The 23,260-nt window shown below is 41.4% G+C and overlaps 1 protein-coding gene across 1 annotated transcript; it reads right to left on the reverse strand.

Annotated features, from left to right (window-relative positions):
- Window positions 1-20,152: 20,152 nt before the first annotated feature.
- On the reverse strand, window positions 20,153-22,819 carry LOC110595012 (mammaglobin-B-like). Its single transcript, XM_021709410.1, has 3 exons — window positions 22,765-22,819; window positions 21,301-21,488; window positions 20,153-20,176 (listed from the first exon to the last, which is right to left on the reverse strand). Exons 1-3 carry the CDS (start codon window positions 22,817-22,819, stop codon window positions 20,153-20,155), a joined length of 267 nt encoding a protein of 88 aa, XP_021565085.1.
- Window positions 22,820-23,260: the final 441 nt, after the last annotated feature.

Here is a 23,260-nt window from a genome sequence, read left to right on the forward strand (position 1 = left end):
TTGCCATAAACTTTAAGCACACCAGGTTTTACTAATAATTGTACAAACCCCTCCTTGTGCAGCAAATAGAGAAATTAAACTGGGTATATTGACAATTTAAGTAGTGGTTATCACCTTTTGTACAAGGGCTACAAGGCCTGCAGTTGCTAGCATAATTTTAAGGACAAACTCCAATCCCTGTGATTTCATTACACTCAGCAGTGAGATTATAGCAGGCAAAAGGATGAGTGGGTAAAGAAACCTGAAAGGAAAATATTCCACTTATACCAGTCCCATTAAACAGCTGTGTCTCATTTTCGAAGGTTGTATTGCAGGTGGACGGGTTTTTAAAGATAACATAGACATACAGATTTCTTAAGAGACATTTCTACCTCAAAATAGTAAGAGTCATCTATGTTTTAAAAAAAAGGAGAGAGAGAGAGAGACATTTCTATGAAGACAGAAGAAAAACAGGTCAATGTCTGGAATAGTTTATAAATTAGCTTTTAGAGTCCTGATATAGCTTCAGACTGCAGTGGCAACCTGACAGATAGTTCATGGACTGTAGTTTGAACCAGGCATTTAAGTGAACCTTCTTGTAAAGTTTGTATAAAATCTGAAGAAAAATTTGAAAACATTAATCTAGAGACTTGTACTCAGGAAAGACTTCAGGCTGCCATTAACACATTTGCAACTGGCAAATTTTTGACTTTCCTAATACTGACGACAGTTGAAAATTTTAAAAATCTCGGCCGGGCTCGGTGACTCAGCCCGTAATCCCAGCACTTTGGGAGGCCGAGGCGAGTAGATTGCCTGAGCCTGCGGGTTCAAGACCCACCAGGGCAACTTGGTGAGACCTCGTCTCTACAATAAATTAAAAATTAGCTGGGTGTGGTAATGCATGCCTGTAGTTCCGGTTACTTGGAAGGTTAAGAAGGAAGGATCGCTGGAGCCCAGCAGGTCGAGGCTGTGGTGGCCTGGAGCATGCCACTGCACTCCAGTCTGGGTGACAGAGTGAGACTCCAACTCAAGAAAAAAAGAGACAGAGAAAAAAAAAGAAAATTTAAAAAATCTAAAACTGGTTGCCACAAACTTCTGTCATTAAGTACAAGTGAAACGCTCTTTTCTAAATTGTCACCTTTTTCACAATACAGCTGAAAGTTGCAGACATATTCAGTATTTGCCTTGGACAACACTCTGACTACCATTCTACATTTTGTATTTTTATTTGGATTATAAACCCCAAAAGACAGTCTTCCATGATGAGGTATCATGGATTCATACAACGAAAGTTCTTGCCCAGGTTTGTACCCAGTGGTGAACTTATTTAAAACATAATTTACTATGGGTTCATTTTTGCATAATCTGCTTGGATTTGACTGCATTTCTGCATTACTAGAAAAGGGAAAAAAAACCAAAATGAGTAGAAATCTATTTCATACCATTATTTTTTAAAAGAAAGACGCTGCAAATGATGAACTTGTTGACCAATAATCACGTGTTGTGGTTTTCTTCACTTGACCCATCAATATATTTAATGCTAGAAATTTTTCAACTTAGACACTGTAGTATTGCTCCACGTTTATTATTTCTTTGGACATTTATATCTGTGGTGCATTTGATCATAATGCCCTTTAGTTTCAGTTGCAAACATTTCTATAAAATCATCTCCAATAAAGAGTCCGACAACTTCACTTATACTTTGAGGATCATTTGGAAATACCTTAGAATAAATATTTCTAAATTTATTTTTGGATCACATTTTGTCCAATGTCTGATTCATTTTCATCAGTACAGATTCACTATAATAGATGATCTGCATCATACTTCTTCATTCACATTGCATCATTACATCACTATCTGTCTCACTAATAAGTTCACTATCTGTATCACTAATAAGTTTACTGGATTCATCTTTGACCTCAGAAATCTCATCACCATGTTTCATTTTTCCATAATTATGATAAATTATTTTTAATGTTGAAATATGAAAGCCCTAAAATATCAAAATCCAAGCATACAACACTAATCACCACAAAATAATGACCAAGTTTGCAATTTTTACCAACTACATAAATCAATAACAACATTGCACAGTTGATATCAGATAATTATCTCAATTAACTTTCTCCTTGTCTGACAATTCATTTTTGAGCAAAACATAACATACATATGACAACACTGCAGCATTCAGAAACAGATTTGCAAAGATGTAAATTCACATCAGCAGCTACCAGGAACAGAATTTAGAATGACGTAAATTCATATCAGAGGTAACAAATGAGTTAACATTGTAGAAAATAATAAAACTCTAATACAAGTAACAAGAGAATTTTAAACAGGCATACTATAGTTTACTTTGAAACATAATTTTCTCCCTCTATTAAAGACAAATTCTAGTAGGACCAGTTTATTTGCAAAATAAGTTTTAGACTTCATATATCTTATTTTCATAAACTGCAACAATGATTAGTTGCCATATAGGCTCTTTTTATACTGGCTTTACTGGCACTGATGTCCCGGGGGCTTCTCAGGATTTTACACAGAAGGCTGTCCCAGGGTCCAGTGGCTCCTTGACCACGAAGAGTTAGTTTTGAGAAGGTCCTTCCCCCACGTCATGAAACACCTGATGAGTGAATGGTCCCCTCAGCTCTTCTCCAGTGGCCTTGGGTTCCATGGGTTAAGGAGAGGGGATGTCAACACTTCTCATGGAGCTGATGAGAGGTCAAGTCCCAGTTATGGCCTGATCAAGGTCCACGTGAAATTCTCCAAGTGTTTTACAGTTTGGTTTCCATTTCCTTCCTTGGAGGGAGAGTGGCCCTGGGATTGGGCCGAGTTTCTGTGGGAAGGGCTAAGGAAAGTGTGTCCATGGGGTGTGCCTAACAAGGGCAGGTTGGGGGAGATCCAGACACTGCCCAGTTCTGCCCGCTGGGAAAGAGTCTATAGAGGGAGGATTTTCAGTGCAACCTAGGGGCACTGAGCACATCTACTCTTTCCATCAGGACAAGAAAGGCTTTTGCCTCTGGATGGTCACCATGTCCTGGTTCCATAAGTGCTTCATCAACAGGGTAAGGAGGCCTGGGAAGAACCCTGATTGGGAACCATCCTGCCCCACTATGCCCAGCTCCCCAAGTTTCCCCCACCCCCACGAGGCTCCCAAGCTTCATCACCACCCCCCACCCCGCCGCCCAGGAGGCACATGCAAGTTCCTGCAGGGAACACAAGACAGGTCTTGCCACAGAAAAGTGATCCATGGTAGAGCCCTGTGATTCCTCCCAGACACCGAGCCCACCCACACACGACCCAATAGAAGGATTATGGTGACACTACCCTGCCCAGTCCCTCCTGCACAGCTGGAACATAGGGTGGCCACAGAAGTATCTGGCATTGTCCAGTGGGAGAAGCCCAGATGGGAACACAGTGCAGGTGCTGACCCTCCCAGGGAATCTTCAGGGCTGATGCCACCCCATCGTTAGGGTACCTCCTGAAGCTGTCCTTGATTGACCTGAGGGAGTTTTTTGAGGACAAGCTGTCCCGAGCCTGGGCTCTGGAGGACGATTCAGTGCTGAGGCAGCTCCAGGTCTCCATAAGGGAACTGCAAAGGAAGCACTGGAAGCTGTCACCATAAGATGGGCTCCACACCAGGTCCCTCCCCAGTTACCCTCTGGGACAGAAAAGAGAAGGGTGCTTGGACACTCCCTTCCTGCTCTCCCTCCTTTACTCTAAGAAGCTTCTGGAAATAGGCAAGATGAACCACAGGACAGGTGGCACCCTTTAGTTTATGGATACACCTAACCCTCACTAAGAGATCAGAAGTCGGCAGGGGTGTCCTTTGTGTCACACCAGGAGTCCACATGGGGACTCTGAGGATTCAAGGAACCCAGTTCTGTGAGGCCTGGTCCTGCAGTGGTTAGATGACACTTGACTACGTTCACTTTCCTTTCAGCTACAACTAAGTGTATGTCCCCAGCACCCAGGCTTCTGAAGACCTCCCATAACAGGAAGACAGTCCCCACAAGTGACAGGCTGGCCCTCCCCAGCCAACTAGCCCAGTCCCAGCAGCCCACCAGGGTGGCTTACCTCAGAACAAGAGCTTGGTCCTCATTCGCTTGCACCTAGCTGGTCTTTCCTGAGATCAAGGCTTCTGCAGAGTCTAGGGCAACAGGCTGTTCTCTGGAAACCTTGGGGCTCAGGACAGACCCCAAGTGCTTTGGAGGTTTTAAAATTGGAACTCCATGCTCAAGCTCCCCACCCACCTGGACGTGGGGAGAGACCATGGTTTCCTTGTTACCACATGGATCAGAGCTGCTGGGTCCATGTGCCTTCCACATCTGCCCTGGGTATCCCCAGGACCATGGGAAAGGCCTAGCCATGCCATCTCATGTGCACCCATCCAGCCTGCAGGTGTGTCCTTTGTGTAAGACCAGGGGCCAGACGGGAACCCTGAGGACTTCAGGATCCCAGGTGTGTGCAACCTGGCCCTGCAGGGGTCAGATAGGCTCCATGAAGTTGCTGACCACATCTGTTTTTCTTTCAGCTATACCCAAGTGCATGTCCATGGCACCTAGGCCTCAGCAAGCTTCCCACATCATGAAGACCTTCCCATAAGAGAACAGGCTGGCCCGCTAGTCCTGCCAGCCCAGATCCAGCAACCCATGGAGGCAGCTCCCCCACATGGAAGCTTTGCCCTCCTTTACCCTCACCAGACAGGGCTGTCCCCAGGGCCATGACCCAGCAGCATGAGTGGGCTTCTGCAGAGCCCATGACAGTAGGCTGCTCTCTGGGGACTCTGGGAGCTATGGACAGACCCCAGGTGGTCCACAGGTTCATTCCTACATTGGAACTCCATGCACAAGCTTCCCATGGACCGAAACAATGGGGGACAGAGTTTTCTTTTGTATAACCTGAAGTAGAATTGCTGGGCTCCTGTGTCTTCCCCATCTGCCGTGGACAGCCCAGAGACCACTGGACATGACTGGTCCTGAAATCCCTTCAGGGTACCCATACCAGGCACTGCCCAGCCCTGCAATCTCCCAGAAGCAGATCTAGAAACACCACTCCTGTAGGGTGGCTCCTACACCTGACACTTCATCTCAATCTTGAAATCTCTTCATAGAGACTACATAGGAGTTCATCATCAGCTAGTGATTTGTCAATTCTTCCTTCACCCTGGTACTGGTCTTTTCATTTTCTCCAATAGACTGTCAAAGCATACACATCCTGCATTATGACAACATCCTATTGATCTCTATTTTTCTTTCATGTACTTTGCTTTTGAGATATTTTTCTGGACCAAATTTCCACTTAAGTCCTTCTTTTGTATTACAAAATTGTACAATTTTACATCACAGGTTTTGGTTTATAATAAATTTTGAATGAATTTTTTTTGTATATGACATGTGGACTGAAGTTTCATAAACATGCATATCCAATCACTAAGGTACTGTTGCTAATACTGTCCTTTCTCCACAAAATTTGCCTATCTTCTTCAAAATCTAGTGAACATGTACGTGAAGGTCTATTCTGGACTCTTGTGCCCTGATGATCTAGGTACCTAACCTGTTGCCAACAACACACTGTCAATGTTTCTCAACTTTTATATTGTGCCCTGAGGTCAGGCATTATGACCCCTTTCACGTGGTTCTTCCCCGCTAGAGTTGTTCTGACTATTCCAGGTCCACTGCAACACCACAGAGACGTATGCCCATGAGCTTGCTCATAAGTGCACCAAACAAATACATATATACACACCATGACTGTGTTTCATTCAGACCCAGAAAGCAAGGCTGGCTCCACATTAAACATAAGCCAACATCATTCACCACAGCACAAATTCAAAGATGAAAACATATCGTCGTTTCAGTAGTTCAGAAAAAGGATTAGACCAAATATAATAACCATATACAAACTTTCAGCAAACTCAAAACAGAAAGGCATTTCCTCAAATTGATAAAAGGCATCAACAAAAAAACCTGTAGTTAATATTTAGTGGATAATATCGCTCATGGTGAAAGACTGGATGCTTGCACCCAGACGGGAACAAGGCAGGGTTATTGGTGCTCACCACTTGTATTCAGCAGCCCACGGAGAGTCCAGCAAGTACAGAGGTCTCCTTCCTTGAGTCGACCCAGATTTCTATCTGGTATCATTATTCTCCTGCTGTATGGATGTCCTTTACCCTTTCTCCATCTGCATATCTTCTGATGATGATTTCTTGCATCTTTTGTATATCTGAAAACCAGTTTAGTTTGACATTTACTGAAAAATAACTTGATGCATAAAGAATTCTCAGTTGCCAATTGTCTTCTTGAATACTTAATAGAATTTTCTCCACTTTCATACAACTTGTATCTTTCCAACAAAGAGTCTGCCTTACTCTTAACTTTGATTCTCTGTACGTATGTGTCTTTTTTTTTTTCTTTGCCTGAATGTAGGAGGACACAGTTTCCTGGGCACAGACAAGGATGATAAAGATACAGTGACTGCCTTGAGAGTGGTGTTGCTAAAGGGTAAAAAGGACAATGAAACAGAACAGAAGGCCCAGAGACAGATCTGTATAAGTCAAACATGGCTGCTAACCAAGGAGCAGCCAATAGTGAACAACTATATTTGTTATAAATGTGTAGGAACCACTGAAGGACCACTGGCTATGTGGGCCAAGGGGTCTGTCTCTTGGCTTTAACAGAAGCAGGTGCCTGGCTCAGTGGAGCCAAACAGTGAGGACAGCAATATGGTTATTCTGAAAGCACAGACCAGTGATAAATGAACAGTAGAGCACATTCATCCTGCGCTTTGAAGAGTACAGCATGTTCTCCAGGCAAGGTCTGCTCACAGCCTTGAATGTTCTGCACTTTGCAGAAAGAAGCCTGAGCCGCTGAAGAGGGCAAGGTCTGTTCTGGGCTTTGAGGCTGGAATCTCCCTGGGATCACTTGCCTGAGACCCCTCATTTCCCTCATGCCTCCATCTCACCCAACAAAGCTCTCTGGAGAAAAATCTTTAGGGAATCCCTATCTTCCTCTGAAGATGCCCAGTCAAAAAGTAGATGACCTGGTCAGTTGTGCTGACCACTGTGGACAGTAGTAACAGGAGGTCAAAGGCGAAGGGTAGATACTCTTCTTCTGGCAGGTACAGAATGACAACCAAAGACAGGCCCTAGAGCAGGATGGTGATGGTGATCATGACAGGTGAACACAGACCCTGGATGGTCAGGGTCACGCTGGACTACAGGTGTGTGACACCACCCCTGCTAATTTTTGTATTTTTTGTAGAGACAGCATCTCATTATATTGCCCAGGCTGGTCTTGAACTCCAGGGCACAAGTGATCCTCCTGCACTGGCCTTCCAAAGTGCTGGGATTACAGGCACAAGCCACTGCACGCAGAATATTTGAAGATTCTATTGTATGCTATTGATTATTACTAATCTATTTTTCAAATAAAATTTGCAATTCACATCAGTTTCCTGCTTTTATAATTCTAGTCTATGTCCCTTTCCCTCTGACCTCCATGGAGAAAGACAATAGCATCTTGGGGCAATCTAATCTTCTAAGCTACGGCTCTGACCCAAAAACTCTTTGACTGACTTCTGTAAAGAATCTAGCTTCTACTTTCAACAATTCCCTTGCTGTTCTCAATCATGACAAAATTTAAGTTCTCTACTGAATTTTGTAAATAATTGACAATATTAAATCTTTTTATTTTTATCAGTTCATTCAACTCAGTCTAAGCTTTAACAACTTTAAATTGTTTACTTCTTTGCAAAAGCAGTGCCCATTATAACTTTTTAAGACCTCTTGTTTGTTTTTGATATTCATCTTGAGACTGCCCACTACTGCTAAATTTCCTCTTCTGTGTTATTACTTATCTTTGAGTATGCGTTGCACAGACAGAAGTGCTGAGATTCCAGAGAAATCACACATATTTACACATCCCAACATAAACACTCTTATTGCTGCTTTCCAATACTAACAAATACCTGCATTAACTCTTTATCTGCTTTTTAAAATACAGTTTTAGATTTTACCTTCTTAGTCCACTTGTTCTAAACTTGTTCTAAATAATGTTTGTTCTCAAACGTTTTCAACAAACTTGCTTCCTAAATTTTCCATCTCAGTATTTATAACCCTGTGGCCTGTAAGCTTAGTTTGGCTCTTTAACTTTTTAAACTTTTTCCCACTATTAAAATATTTATCCGTATTCAGGGATGTGAACATTTGATCTGTCTCCATTTTTCTAATTTATTAAGACTTTTATCACCAAAATTCTTGGTATAAAAAGCTTTTTATTTTATTAAAGATACTATAAGACAACTACATAGTTATCCAACATACTAGTGACAGACTGAATTTTTGTGGGGGAGGAACATGCCTACATACTAGAATCTGAATTTTCTGCTAGTTCACTAGATTTCCTTAACTTACATGTGCTACAAATAAAAAATTCCCCTCATCTAAGATTATCTCATATCTTTTAAATGGATACTTCTCTAAACATCTGAACTCCTCACAGTGGCAACTTAGAGCCGTAACTGGAAGGGACAGGGCTTAGAGACGCCTGGTTTTATAGGTGAGGCAAAAAAAGATGCCCAGAGTAGATGCTTCCAGTGAAGAATAAGCCATTCTGACTGAGATGAAGAATGGAAGAATATCTTGTCAAATTAGTAATGAGGTTACTTCTACTAAGACAAAACACTTCTTAAACAGAGAACTTGAAAAGAGTAAGAGGCCAAGATGATATATTTTTCAAGGTTTTTTTTTTGTCCATAGTAAGACATAGGGATCCCGTAAGATGATATTATAATAGAAAGATGTCAACTTTCTAACTGCACCTGACTCAAACGTATCATCACTGAATTAATCAATCTCTTCACGTTCTCCCAGGCACGGAAATGCATATTTCATCTTCATCAAGAGGATAATCCTCCAAAAACTAAAACAGAGAAAAGACATTAGCTGTCAATGAAATTCACATTCTAATTTTAGAAGGATTCTAAAAATGCTAATTTTACCTTCTTAATGAACAGAGTAGCTTCATTATGCCTTTATGTAAAGATGGCATTTTTTCTTACTCCCCAATTTCCCTGAGATCAAAATATTTCATTATCTTCTTTCTTTCAATTTTTGTTTCCTCTTCCTTCTTTCATTTAATCCCACCCTGTCCCCTCACAAGCATTCCATGCCTCTATTTTATCAAGAAATCTAACAATAGCATTTCCTCACATCACCAAGAAATTAGGCCCATAACTTCCTTTGCATCACTGGTTGGAACAGTGATGACAACTAAAGCTGAACACTTCATTATCTTGAGTTTTACAGCTCCTTTTCAGCAAAATCCTCATCTTTCTCATTATATTCATGTCATCTTTTCAACTTTTTATTATTCCCTTTTAAGGTTTTGTCTTCATTTTCTAACTATATATCTGACAAAGGCCTAACATCTAGCATCTACAAGGAACTCAAACGTGAAGAAAAGAAAACAACAAACAGCCCTATTAAAAAGTAGGCAAAACACATTAATAGACACTTCTCAAAATAAGACATAAAAATCAACTCTAAATGGATCAAAAACCTAAATGTAAAACCTCAAACTATAAGAACCTTAGAAAATGCAGGAGGCATCCTTAGGAAATTGGAACTGGCAACCAATTCCTGAACAAAACCCCAAATGCCCATGCCATAAGACATAAGATTGACATAACTGAAAAGCTTCTACAAAACAAAAGAAAGCATCAAGACAGCGGGGAGACAGGCCAGACAATAAGAAAAATATCTGCCAAATGTATATCTGACAAAGGCCTAACATCTAGCATCTACAAGGAATTCAAATGCGTGGAAAAGAAAAAAACAAACAACCCCATTACAAAGTGGGCAAAAGATATGAATAGACACTGCTCAAAAGAAGACATATGAGCAGCCAACAGATACATGAAAAAATGCTCAACTTCACTAATCATCAAAGAAATACAAATTAAAACCACATTGAGATATCACCTAATTCCAGTCAGGTTGGCCATCATCAATAATTCAAAAAACAACATATGCTAGAGAAGATACGGGGAAAAGAGAACACTTATACACTGTTGGTGGGACTGTAAACTAGTACAACCTCTGTGGAAAACAGTGTGCCAATTCTAAAAGATCTAAAAATCAACCTCCCATACGAACCAGCAATCCCCCTTCTGGGAATATACCTGAAGGAACTCAAATCACTCTATGAAAAAGATACCTGCACACGCATGTTTACTGCAGCATTATTCACGACAGCAAAAACATGGAACCAACTGTGCTGCCCATTGAAAATGACCTGGATAAAAAAGTGGTACACATACATAATGGAATATTACACAGCCATAAAGAAGGACAAAATTATGAACTTTGCAGAAACTTGGATGGATTTAGAGTCTATAACATTCAATATCTATCACAGAAACTGAGTACCACAAGTTCTCACTCACAAGTAGACTCTGAACAATTATCATAATACTAGAAAAACGGGACTGACATTAGTGGGAAACTGCCAGGGGAGGGGGACACATTTCATCAATAAGGGGACCTGATCTCAAACCAGGTGAAGTGGGGACCAAAGTGAGGCCCAAACTTTACCTATACAATGACCGCTTGTATACCTAACTCTGAATTGCATCCCACATCTTTAAAATAAAATAAAAAATCTAAAGAGCAATCATAAATAAATAACGCATAACTACTGCTAAAAAAATATGAAGTGTTGTCTTCATTTTTCTTTTTCTCCTTTTGTTTTCTATACACTTAAACTCTAGCACTAAAATGGAAGGTTAGATTTTCAATCACAATGAAGCGAACTCTGGAAAAGCTGAGATACAGGTTCAAGTTCTGGCTCCACTCTCACAAGCAGTGCAAATGAACACGGGAAACCCACATTCTTTCTGATTAACCAACATCAAATACCTTTGAAGAACCTACTGTGTCTAAGAGCTCTGTGCTAGGCTCTAAGCCTTAGTCTTCTAAATTGTTATGCCCAGACAATACCAGTTACCTCAGAGAGTTGTGAGCATCAAAGCAGGCAAGATTGTAGATTACTGAACAAAAATCAGATAGTACCATAAAATTTTAGTTGTGTTATATTTCAAACAATTTACCCTCTTCGGTTTGATTTGAATGATTCATTCTCCAAATTTTCCTTTCAGTTTGTCTTGGATCACACCTATCACATACGTCTGTCCCCAGTTTTCAAAGATTCAGAATCAGAATTCCACATGCTATCACGAGGTAGGCTTGTGACACACCTGGCCTGGCTACCTCTTAACTAGGCTGTTCCAAAGGAAAGTTTTGGCCAAAGTGCGTTCTTCTCATAAAGCCCTCCCAAGCTCACACAAATCAGGCATGCAACTGCCTCCTGATCAGAGTGAATTTCCAACAGTACCCTCTTTAAAATCACAAAGATTTACTTAACCAAATCACTGTTGTTTTTTTTTAATCGAAAAGACTCTTAGGGATCATCTACGCAAGTTCCTTCATTCTACAGATCCAGAAACCACCCGCAGAGATTAAGGTTTGCTCAACGCCATACAGCGAGTAGGAGACAGGTCAGGACTGTTACTATTGCTGCATTCCTCGGACCTTCACCACATCCATGTCTCCCTCCACTGGCACAGAAGGACCTTCTGCTGGACACACCCTTCTCCCAACTTAGAGCCCTCTTTAGTCAATCTGGGGCCCCACTCAAAGGGCAGGTCCAGACCCCCGACCTGATAATTGCCTGTGTGTGTGTGTAGTGTGTGTGTGTGTGTGTAACCGGAATGGGGTGGGGGGCGTGGGGGGCGAAGGGGGTCGTTCCAGGTCCAGGGCAGGAAACTCGTCTCTGGGCATTCCCACGTGACTCTTCCTCAAGAAAAAAATCACAGGGCAGGTGCAGGCGTAACACTCTCCTGTCCACACCTACTCTCAGGGTGAGGGGTTGCCCTAGTTTAGGCACTTAACGGGCCCTCCCCACTCCAAAGCAGAGGCCAACTTTCCCCAGCGGCCACTGATGGGCCAGTCTCGACTCCTGAAGCCAGCTCCCAGCCCTACGACTACGCGTGACCCCAGGTCAGTGGGCACCTCGCTGTGTCCCGTGGCTCCTGCTTCCGTTCTTCCTTGCCAGGAGACTGAACGGGTACGAAAAAGGGTGAGGGGGAAAGAGGGCGCGTGAAGGAGGGAAGGGTCATTTCGTGTGGCAACAGCTTCCTGGCAGCTGAACATTCCTGGGGAGATGGGGGAGGGAAGAAGCGCTGACCCCCGGGCTCCTCTCCGCGCAGATCCTCCATCGGCTCGCGCCCCCTGGCCACAGCGTGGGAACATTCGCGGGCGCCGAGGGCAGGGCTGGCACCCGCACGGCACCCCTCGACTGCGAGTGCGTGGACGGATTTGGCAACGACTCCGAGTCTCAGCGCGGGAAGGAGGGGAGGAGGGACTGCCCACGGGGCGGGGTGGGGCGTGTTCCCGGGCAGCCCGGCGTGCAGCTTGGTAGGTGTTTCTCCTTGACTTCCCGACCATGCTGGGCTCGGCGCAGAGAGGCCAGCGGAGTTTTCCCTCACTGAAGGGGCAGGGAGACCTTTGTGACTGTCACACGGTACGGCTTTGAAGAACTGGGCGAGAAATGGAGACTCCTGGGCTCCAGCTCTTCCATCTGTGAGTAGCCGGGTTCCTGATACCATTTATTGAAGAGACCGGCCTCTTCGTAGCGTGCGCTCCTGGCATCTTGGTAGAAAATTAATTGTCCACAGATGTGTGGGTTTGTTTCTGAGCTCTTATTTTGGCCATGTGTCTGTTTTTTAACGCTAGTTTGGTGCTGTTTTAATGATTGCAGTCTTTAGCATATCAGGTAGTGTGATGCCTCCAAGCTTTGATTTTTTTTCACATTTTCTTTGGCTATCTGGGGTCTTTCCATATAAGGAAAAGGACTGCATTTTTATTCGTGTGGGAAAATGGTACGGGAATTCTTGTATTTGAAAGTTAATATATGATTGTATGTATTTATGAGGTGCAAAGTGATGGTGTAAGTATACCATGTGAAATGATGGAGTTCAGCTAATTAGCATATTTATTAGCTCAGATACTTATCATTTATTTTTCCTGTCTAAGTGAAGTGTACCCCTTGTTCAGTATCTCCTGATTGCCTCAATTTCCCAGCCTCGAGTAACCACCATTCTTCTCTGTGTTCTATATGTGTTCCATGGCTTGGCATTTGTCTCTTAGTGCCTTGTTTATTTCACTTAGCCTAATGTACTCCAGTTTTATCTATGCTGTTGCAAATGACAGGATTTCTATCTTTTTTTAAGGCTGAATAATATTCCTTTGTGTGTGTGTGTGTGTGTGTGTGTGTGTGTGTGTGTGTACAATAAAACATGTATTATTTTTTCTTTTTTATTGATACATATGAGGTATTTTAGGGTACATGTGATAGTTTTACACATTCATGTAATCAAACCAGGGTAACCAGTATATCTATCCCCTTAAATATTTACCTTTTGTTTATGTTGGGAACATTAGAATTATTCTTATCTAGCTATTTTGAAATATAGAATCAATTAATGTGAACTATCATCATGCTACTGAGCTATCAAACACTAGCTTTTATCTCTACTAAGTGTATATAAATACCTATTAATCACTCTCTTAATTCCCTCCAACCCCCCCTTCTACTCTTCCTGACCTCTAATAACCACCAGTCTATTCTTTGTCTTCATGAGATCCTCTTTTGAAGCTCCCAAATATGAATGAGAACATGATATTGTCTTTCTGTGCTTGGCTTGTTTCTCTTATTATAATGGTCTCTAGATCCATCTCTGATCTTTATTATTTCTGTCCTTCTACTAATTTTGGGCTTGATTTGTTCTTGCTTTTTTAGTTCCTTGAGGTGCATCATTAGGTTGTTTATTTGAAGTCTATCGACTTTTTTGATGTAGGTATTTATTGTTGTAAATGTCCTTCTTCGTACTGCTTTTACTAAAACCCATAGATTTTGGTATGCTGTATTTCTATTTTCATTTGTTTCAAGAAATTTTTCAATTTCCATCTTAATGTCTTCACTGACCTATTGAACATTTAGAAGTACTTAATTTCCATGCGTTTGTTTAGTTTCTGAGATTCTCTCCTCCACCTCCTCCTCCTGCTCCTCCTCCTCCTCCTCCTGCTCCTCCTCCTCCTCCTCCTCCTCCAATTGGAGAGAGAGTGAGAGGAGATTCATCTCCCCAAGGTAGGGGAGGGGGCCAAAGCTTAGGTAAAAGCATGGCGGCCATAGCTCAATGAACACATGGCCTGTCCAGAGCTTAACAAAAGCTATGGCCTTCTTCTTGTTATTGGTTTCTAGTTTTATTCCATTGTGGTGAGAAAAGGTACCTTTACTTTTTTTGAATTTGTTGAGACCTGTTTTGTGTCCTAAAATGTGGTCAGTTCTGGAGAGTGTCCTATGTGCTGATGAAAAGAATGTGTATTCTGAAGCAGGGGTGAAATATTCTATAAATGTCAGTTAGGCTCATTTGGCCTAGTATGTAGTTTAAATAGAATATTTCTTTGATAATTTTTCTATCTGGATAAATTAACTGAGAGTAGAGTACTAAAGTCACCTACTATTATTATATTACAGTCTATCCTTTTAGATCTGTTAATGTTTGCTTTATGTACTTGGGAGCTATGGTGCTGTGCATAGACATTTATAATTGTTATTTTCTCTTGCTGTATTGGACCCTTTATCATTATATAGGGACCTTTCCTTTTGTCTCTTTTTACAGTTTTTGACTTGTAGCCTATTTAATCTGCTAGAAGTGTAGCTACTTCAGCTCTTTTTTGGTTTCCAGAAATCCCACTATTGGATATACAGAATGGAAAACAGACATTTGAGACCCCAAATGGTGGAAGGGTGGGATGGAGGAAGGGTGGTAAGAGCTTAAAAATTACCTTCTGGGTACAGTGTTCATTATTTGGGTGATGAATGCACTAAAACCCAGACATAACCACTACACAATATAACCACGTAACAAAACTGAACTTGTACACCCTAAATATATAAAAATAAAGAGTACAACTACAAAAAATTATGAAGAGAAATTAAAGAAGATATTCCACTTTTATAAATTTGAAGATAGAATACTGCTAATATTTAATTATCTCCAGAGTTTAAAGATTTTGGAAAAAACTAAAGGAAAAACAAAGCATAACATAAACTACATCAGTGTTAGGTTAAAATCCCAGTGGGCCCTTCAAAATGTTAGATCAGATCTGCCAGGGTGTTATTTCTGTGATTCAGTGTTGTGTCATGAAGGTCACGAAGGGCTGATTAAGTTAACTTGGGTCTTATGGGTGGAGGCAAATACTTGAAAAAAAAAAGCTAATTAGTACAAAACAAGGTAGGGAGGAGTTGGAAAATGATTATCAGTAGCTACTCCTGAGAAACTGGTTCTGTCCTTCACTTGTGATTGGGGGTAAATTAAGGTGAACTGCTAGAAAAACATGACAAAGCTAAACAATGCTAAAATGGCTCTTATTGGGTATATTGACTCCATGTTATGTCCTTTCAATAAGATTGACTCAACTTGTCTGTCAATTATTTGGAGGAAAACACATGAATAAAATGAGAAAATGAATGGCACTATCTATCCTAATGATAATATGTTAAAAGCACAAATCTCAAATTTAGAAATTTTGTATGTCCATGTGTACCCATTATATAGCTCTCACTTATAAGTGAGTCCATGGAGTATTTGGTGCTCTGATTTCAAAATTCCTTAAGACAAAGTCTAATTCTTGCTACTAATTGCCAATCAGTAAAACAAATTTATTCAGTGTGTATACATGGGAACCTTCAGGGTGAAGGCATCACCTCCCAATGAGGCACAGAAGCTTAAATGCCATCTTGAGGTTTCAGAAAGAATAAGGACTCAGAACATAACCCAGGGTGGGTTGTATTGATAAATCAGGTTTAATGGCAAGACAGGCTACCAGAAGGAGAAAAGAGACCAGGCTAACAAAGATGGCCTTATTATGTAGGTGGTGCCTCACAGGTAGCAGTCCTCAAGGAGTAGATGATAAATGTCTCTTTTTTAAAAGCGTCAGAAGCAATTAATCTCTCCTAGATCCAGAAAAGGGCTAGAAAGGGAAGGCTTGGCTACATTAATGGAGATTCTTTACAGATGCAAATTTCCCCCATGAGAGACAGCTTCACAAAATCATTTCTGTCTGTTGGCCCTGTGGCAGCAGATTCAAAATATGTCAAGTAAATATATTTTGGGGTAAAATATTCTTATTTCCTTTATATCCATCATCATTATTATAGTCACATTTTGTTATAATTTTTAAAGTTATAATATTTTCATGGATTTCTAAAAGTATTATTGTTATGATCTGAGTAGCGCTTGGTTGCTCCCCTTGATACCAATAAATCAAAGGGGCAGGGAGCTGGTAGAAAAAAGTTTATTTCTGAGTTTGAATCCAGGGAGCAGAGCCAGACTCGAGGTCTTTCTAAAATGGTTCTGCTCACCCTCCAGGCTTTTACAGTTCACTTTTATAAGTCCAGAGTTGTTAGTACCTTTACATTAGCTGCTGGGAGCCAGCCTTAGAGGCCTTCTTGTGGACAGGGTCCGGGAGGCCGAAGACACCAGGTTGCAGGGCAACACTGGGCAGCTGTTGTTCCTGCTTCTTCTACCTCCACTCTTGATCTTGCCACTGGAAACCTAGAAGTTGGAAGATGTAAAGAGCTCTATATGGAAGAAATAATTTTTACCAAATAGTAGTGTTTAATAAAAGAAGGATTTGTTTTGTTAAAAGTATACGCTTCATTAGGGCACCCTTGGCCTTACTTCCCTTTGTTAAGGAGGCTTGTAATTTTGGTTAGGGATTGTGACTAAGGTGACTTGAGCCAGGGAGGTCTTTTGTTTTACAAACATTGAAGACCATTCTCCCTGGCAGGGGATAATTGACGCAGATTGTAAACACCAGGTGTGACATTATAGAATGCTAGTCAGGTCAACTTGCGGCTAAGAAACCTTGAGAATGTTGCTTTACCCCGTTAATTGCAAATTGTTGTGTGAAGGTCACAAGTGTAACTTACAAATCAATGTAACAGTTATAGTGCTTAAAACTTGGTAGTGATTTATAATGTAATGGTTGTAGAGATAAGTAAGTTTTTGTATGGACATTGAGAAATAGTAATCATTAAAAAATGTTAGGAGTGTACAAAATTTACATCTTTTTAAGATAGATAACATTTGGAGATAACACTCAGGATTGAAAATACCATGTTTAATATTGTAGTTTTAAAAGGTAAACAGGATGTCATTATGTTTCAAAGAAAAAGATAGACAGAACCCCATTAGTGTTGAAACAAAGATCAAAACAGGATGGACAAAAATACATTGCCTGCCCAGGCCATTAAATTGAAACTGATTGCCTTGAAAATGAAGAACATGTTTTTGCCTCAAGCCAAAATCTAGGGTATAAAAGGAGTTGAAAAAGACAATAAATCAGCATTTGTCCTACTTGCAGCAGAGTCAGTGTCCAAGTTTTTTCTCCTGCACTGATACCGTCCCTCTTTCAAGAAACCCTGACCCACTGGAGCTGAACTCCGGCAATTAGCCACATGACCAGGGGAGCATTGTATAGAACTTGAGTTTCAGCCGTATTTATTGATATGATATTTTTCGGTCCAGACTTCCTGGTGTCAGATATCAGAGGAATCTCATAGCTTTTATCAGTAGGGCCCAGCAGGAGCATTGATCAAACTTGCCATAGAGTAAAGGGAGTTTACAAGGCCTAAGACATCATGCATTAACTTTTGCAGATAGTCTGTTTACATATCCAGCCAGGTTACAGTTCACCATGTGAAAGGTTACAGAGAATCTTCTAGGTTGGATCCAAGACATGCAAGGGGGCAACTTTGGGCTAAATTTAATTTAACAAGAGGCAGCAATAACCTACCCCTGGTGACAGGAAAACTGGGGTCTAGGATATGAAGGAGATCTCATGTTCAATGAACAAATGCCTTGCTGTGCAGGATTCCCACACACCACACATGTTCCCTCAATCTTCATTGCTGAGAGGGTCCACGGAGAGTGGGTTGGCTGGTGCCAGTGCCATGGGAATAATGCAAGATTGCAACAGGAAAGAAAGTAGAAAGAAGTAAAGTTTGTTATTCAACTTTCACAGATTGGAAAGGGGGCCGACACTCAGGGCCAAGTGTGGCATTTAAGGGCCTTTGGGGTAAGGGGGCTTAGGCTTGGAGGAATGTCTGGGGCTGCAGGTCTTTGATGTTGATTGTAACCACATGAGTCTTAGATCTTGATGTCCCCAGACATTAGCATCTTATGCCCTCAGGTGGTGGGCTAGATGGGAGGAGACCAGGGGAGGGGGTTTTCCTGCAAGAGATTTGTCAGGCCTTTGTAATCCACAAACCCCTTGACCAAAAGGTTTTCTTATTATCATTTCTATGACTTTGTCCTTGTCTTGCATCTGATGGAGATTTTCCAGAGGGGTGGGGTAGGCTGCTGCTTGGCCAGTAGTAGAATGTCTGAACACCTCCTAAAAACCTGCCCAATGGAAATTTATCTTATCTATGTGTAACTTGTGCTAGATTCAAAACGTGTCAGGGTGAAGTCTTAAGCAAAAATGATTATGCTGAGGCAAAAAAAACTCCCCTAACCTAAGTTTATTCTAGGTTTCTATAAGTACTTCCTTCCTTTCTTTCTTTCTTTCTTTTTTTTTTAAAGTCAGAATCTCACTCTGTCATCCAGGCTGGAGTGCAGTGGTATGCTCACAGTCACCCCAGAGTTGACCTGCTGGGCTCAGCTGGTACTCCTGCCTCAGCCTTCCAAGTAGCCAGAACTACAGGCATGCACTACCACGTCCAGCTAATTTTTTGATATATTGTAGAGATGAGGTCTCATCAAGATTCCCAGACTGGTCTTGAGTTCCTGGGCTTAGGCAATACTCTTGCCTCAGCCTTCCAATGTACTGGGATTACAGGCTTGTACCCCCACACCAGACCGGTACCTCCTTTCAGTTGCCTTTGCAGCTTCATGTGGGGAAGCAGAGGCAGGACTCCCTTCCCACTTGCAGGGACAGGACTAGGGAAAATCGCGCAATATAACAGGGTACTAGAAAATGCAGTAGTCAAAATCAGTAATATATTAATGCCGTATTTTGAAAGGTCAAAATTAATGCCAAAATCCATGATGAACAAATGTCAAAATTTAAAATCCAGAAAAGATCCACTCAGCTCTGCAGGCCTCACCTCACTGGTGGTGTTATGGGAAAACAAAGAGACCATGACACCGAGGCTGTCTTAGGAAGTAGTGGTTTATTAGTGCCAGCACGAATCAGTGGGCTAATGCTCCAAGGCTGAGCAACTCAGAGAGAGATTAGGGGGTTTTATGTGTGAGTTTAGGTAAGGGAGGGGGATTGGGTTGTATAGCTATACATTTTTCTTTGGAATTTGCAAGGTGGTATCTAGCAAAACCAAATTCTTAAAGAACAAGTTGTCTCCAGGGTATACATGACAAACAAGGGTTGTAAACTGATAACTTCCGCAAAGAAAGAATGCGGGGAGGAGGTTGTGAATTGATTACTACCTTGCATTTCCAGGAAAGTGGCTTGGTTTTCTCACATCCCATGTCTAGCAGGTTTGGAACTTGCAGGTTGATTTTTTTTTAAGGGATAATTTTAATTCTTTTTAGCCCCTCTCTGCCACAGCAAGATCTTGTGGCCACCAGGAGTGGAAGCAGAGCATGTCCATAACTCAATGCAGGACCCAAGAGCCTGAGGCCATCAGAGGGTACTGAGGGAGGTTATGGAATGCAGGGAGGGATATTCTTTCACAGAGAAGAACGAAGTTTGGGAAACAGGCTGAGGAAGAAAGTGCTTAGGAGAGTCCTTAGTTCTTCATCCACCTCCTTCGGTACCTTTGTGTCTGTCACTCACAGGCAGCCTGACTGTGAGGCCCTGGAGAGTCTTACTTTTGGTTGAGAGATGAAAAAGAACCTTCAGTGATTTTCAGTTAGTTTATTGAAACCAAAATGTATCTGAGGGCTCAACAGTTGTCTTGCAGTTTTCACATAAAAACAAAATAAGAACGCAGAATTATTTCTAGCAATCAGCAATCAGGTTCTGGCCATAGTCTGTCATCATCTGAGAAAAAGGTCTTGTGGAAAGTTAAACTATATGGCACTAAATGCTGTCATACATTGTTTCCTAGAAAACAAAAACAGATACTAATCTTAGGTTTTCCACTCTTGCTTGCCAAGTTAAATACTGAAATTCAGACATTTTTCTTCTGGTTGTTTCCTGCATTTGTCCACAAACACCTAACTTCCAGGAAAATTAGTACTAGACGCAAAATCAGAATTCTTCATTTTTTCCTGTCATCTAGTCTAGGAGACATTTATTGATGCTACACAGGGGTCAGTGTTTTACATTTTTTGTCTTATAAGGAACTTCTTTAATACGTCTTTCTCCAAAAATTCTGTTCTCTGAAATAACTGATTGAATAAATATGTTGCATATCTTATTTGATAAAGACCTGGATTTGAACTGTTTCTGATACCACTTTTTTAACACAGAATAGTTAAAATCTCAGCTCCAATACAAGAATGTGGTGGTTTTTAGTTGTTGTATGGCCTTAAAATGTAGAAATATTGAAACAGTTTGAGACTGTCCACCATTTTCCTCCTGGACTACAAAATATTGGAGCTCTGCACCAGGAATGATTAATCTGGGACTTAAAGGGAAAATGATTCTATTTGGTATATCTCTAAATTTTCTACCATGGAATATTTAAAAGTAATTTGGGAATATTAAAAAAAGTGAAAAAAAACCCCTGTAGACAATATATGTTTACAAATAAACAGAGATTCTCATTGTCACAACAATTGACTTTTGTTTTAAACACTTCCAGCACCCATGCTGTTCTGTGCTTTACATTTTCATGAGCTGCTTAATCATGGTTCCTTGAGAATCAAATATATACTCTTGATAGAAAGTTTGTGGGCATCTATCCCTGTGTGTTCCTATGTGTATCTAGGTGTTTGTGTGTGTCTACATTTGTGTGGCTATGTTTCTTTGTGTAAATGAGAATGGACTGAGGAGCTGAGTGGTAAATCAGCCATTTTTGGAGCTTTCTGTTCTCTCTTTGCCTTCTCCATTTATCACTGATGATTCTCAAAGGGAAGTGGAGAAGCAGCCTAGGGACTAAATGAAGTCACTGGTACATAAAGAAGGCTGGTTTACCACTTGCTTAGTATTCTTGCTGCCACATTTTAGAACCTACCTGCTCTGGTCACTGATTTTAAAGGCACATAAGAAGAAAACAAAATTACCATCATTACTCTGAAATTCTTCAGAGTCTCATCTGACTGGTTGAGGAAATATTGTTTAAGTTCCCCTACAGCATCTGACATGGTTCTGCTGTTTATATACTCTTTAAGAAGTTCTTTATAAACAGATATAGAGACTTTTGAATCGATTGTCTTTTCAACTACTTCATCCATAAGCTGGCAGCCAGAACCTGAGAATGAAGCATAAGAAAATGAGCTCATTAGCAGAGAAGTGAACCTATTTTAAGGGATGACCTGTGAGGTTGATCACCTTCTTACATCCCAGTGAGGACAGAGGTTCAGAAAGACGATGATTCATGGACTAGAGTTTTCATCCTGACAGCATTAACTCAAAGTCTGCAAATTCCTCCCCTACCTCCCAAGGCCAGAGATGCCAAACCCTAAATATCCATGGTTAAGGAGGACATGCGTGAAGTGACATGCTCTGACTTGGTGAAACATATTAAACATGATTTGTTCTTTCTTGGCAAGTCACACTTCCTATTGCTTCCCTATTATTATTCAGGATATCAGGTAGGACTTCCAAGTATTTTAGATGAATTGGGTCTAGAACACTGTCCATTAGCTCTGTGGACTTGTAACTGTAGTAACAATGAATCTAAATAGAACTTTCTATTCATGAACTGATCTGAGAAGCTCCCCACTCCACCCCATGGAAAAGGGGAGGAGTTCAGGATATGGATTCCTGTGAGCTGATTGTGTTCTCAGTTCTGCCACTTTCTATGGAGTTGACTGTGTGTCACCTTCTTACTGTCAGCGTTTGCACCTTCTTTGGAAACAATGATGTAGGACATTAAAATAAGCTTTGTGAGTTAGACAAAGCATGCCACGCAGCCTGTTAGTAGTGACCAAATTCTGTCAGGGCTTTTTTTCTCTCACTGGATCATCATTACTACAAAGAGACTCCAGGGGGTGTGAGTGGTCCTCCCAGTCAGCCTTGAGCATGAAGGAGCTGGGAGCTAAAGGGCATTCCAGAAGGTTCAGGTCAACTCTACAAATACAGATTGAGCCCCAAGGGTGAGAGACACTGGGTAACACAGCCTGAGCCTTCTCTCCTGGGAGGGGTCCCATTTCCTTCCAAATTCATGGAGAATCATGATTGTTTTATGGTTTCTGGATACAGATGCCACAGGGTCTCCATTCATATCTCCCCCTGGACCCACTGAAATAGCAATTTCCAGTATTCAATACTGAGACTCCTTATGTTTTTATGGTTGCTGTGACTATAGTGGGATACCTTGAATGCAGTGAGATACTGCATGCAGCCCCAATGCAGTGCAGTGCCTTTAGGGGGATATCGTGTTTGATTTTTCTGGAATAAATGAAGATCCTAAGATCTTTTACAACCAGCTCCTTTGTCCTGGGGATTAGGGGGGCTAGGAGTTCTTCCACAGGGACCCAGGCAACAATTGTAGCCCAGAGGCAGCCCTCCCTGCATGGGCTTACCTGTGTAGCAGAGAAGGGGGAGGGCAGCCAGCATGAGGACCATCAGCAGCTTCATGGTGAGGCAGCTATTGTTGGTGTTCAGTGGGGTGTGGCAGGGATCAAGGAAGTCACTCTGGAACTGAGCACTGCTCTAATTATTCCCAGGGAGGCATCTAAATCTCTCCCAAGAATGAGAGTTCAGTCACTCTGGCATGAGACCAGGAAACAGTAGTACACAGTAATGGGAACCCACCAATCTGTGAGCTTTTGTAAAAATAAAGAAGGCAGTAATTTTTGGACCCATGACAATTTGGATTCTGCACTACTGACACATGGCCTTAGGAAAAACGGATAGGATAGTGTTTTCCAAATTATTAATGTGATCTTTTATTCCTTCTTCCCTTCTTTTTCTCCTCTTTTTCCTCTTGTTCCTCTTCATCTTCTTCCCTCCTTCTCCTGATTTTTCAAAGTGAAGATTGTCTCATAGGCTGTCTATCCTCTTATCAGTTATTTGGGC

This window comes from Carlito syrichta, unplaced genomic scaffold (genome assembly GCF_000164805.1).
Source record: "Carlito syrichta isolate Samal-C Ts95f unplaced genomic scaffold, Tarsius_syrichta-2.0.1 Scaffold213716, whole genome shotgun sequence".
Classification (NCBI taxonomy): Eukaryota; Metazoa; Chordata; class Mammalia; order Primates; family Tarsiidae; genus Carlito; species Carlito syrichta.

Excerpts from the sequence above, each read along its gene's own strand:
- LOC110595012 (XM_021709410.1), bottom strand. The coding sequence starts at position 22,819 with ATGAAGCTGCTGATGGTCCTCATGCTGGCTGCCCTCCCCCTTCTCTGC. Across the intron at positions 21,489-22,764 it reads CCCCCTTCTCTGCTACACAG|GTTCTGGCTGCCAGCTTATG; the intron begins GTAAGCCCATGC and ends CTTCATTCTCAG. Across the intron at positions 20,177-21,300 it reads AGAATTTCAGAGTAATGATG|GAAACAATGTATGACAGCAT; the intron begins GTAATTTTGTTT and ends TTTGTTTTCTAG.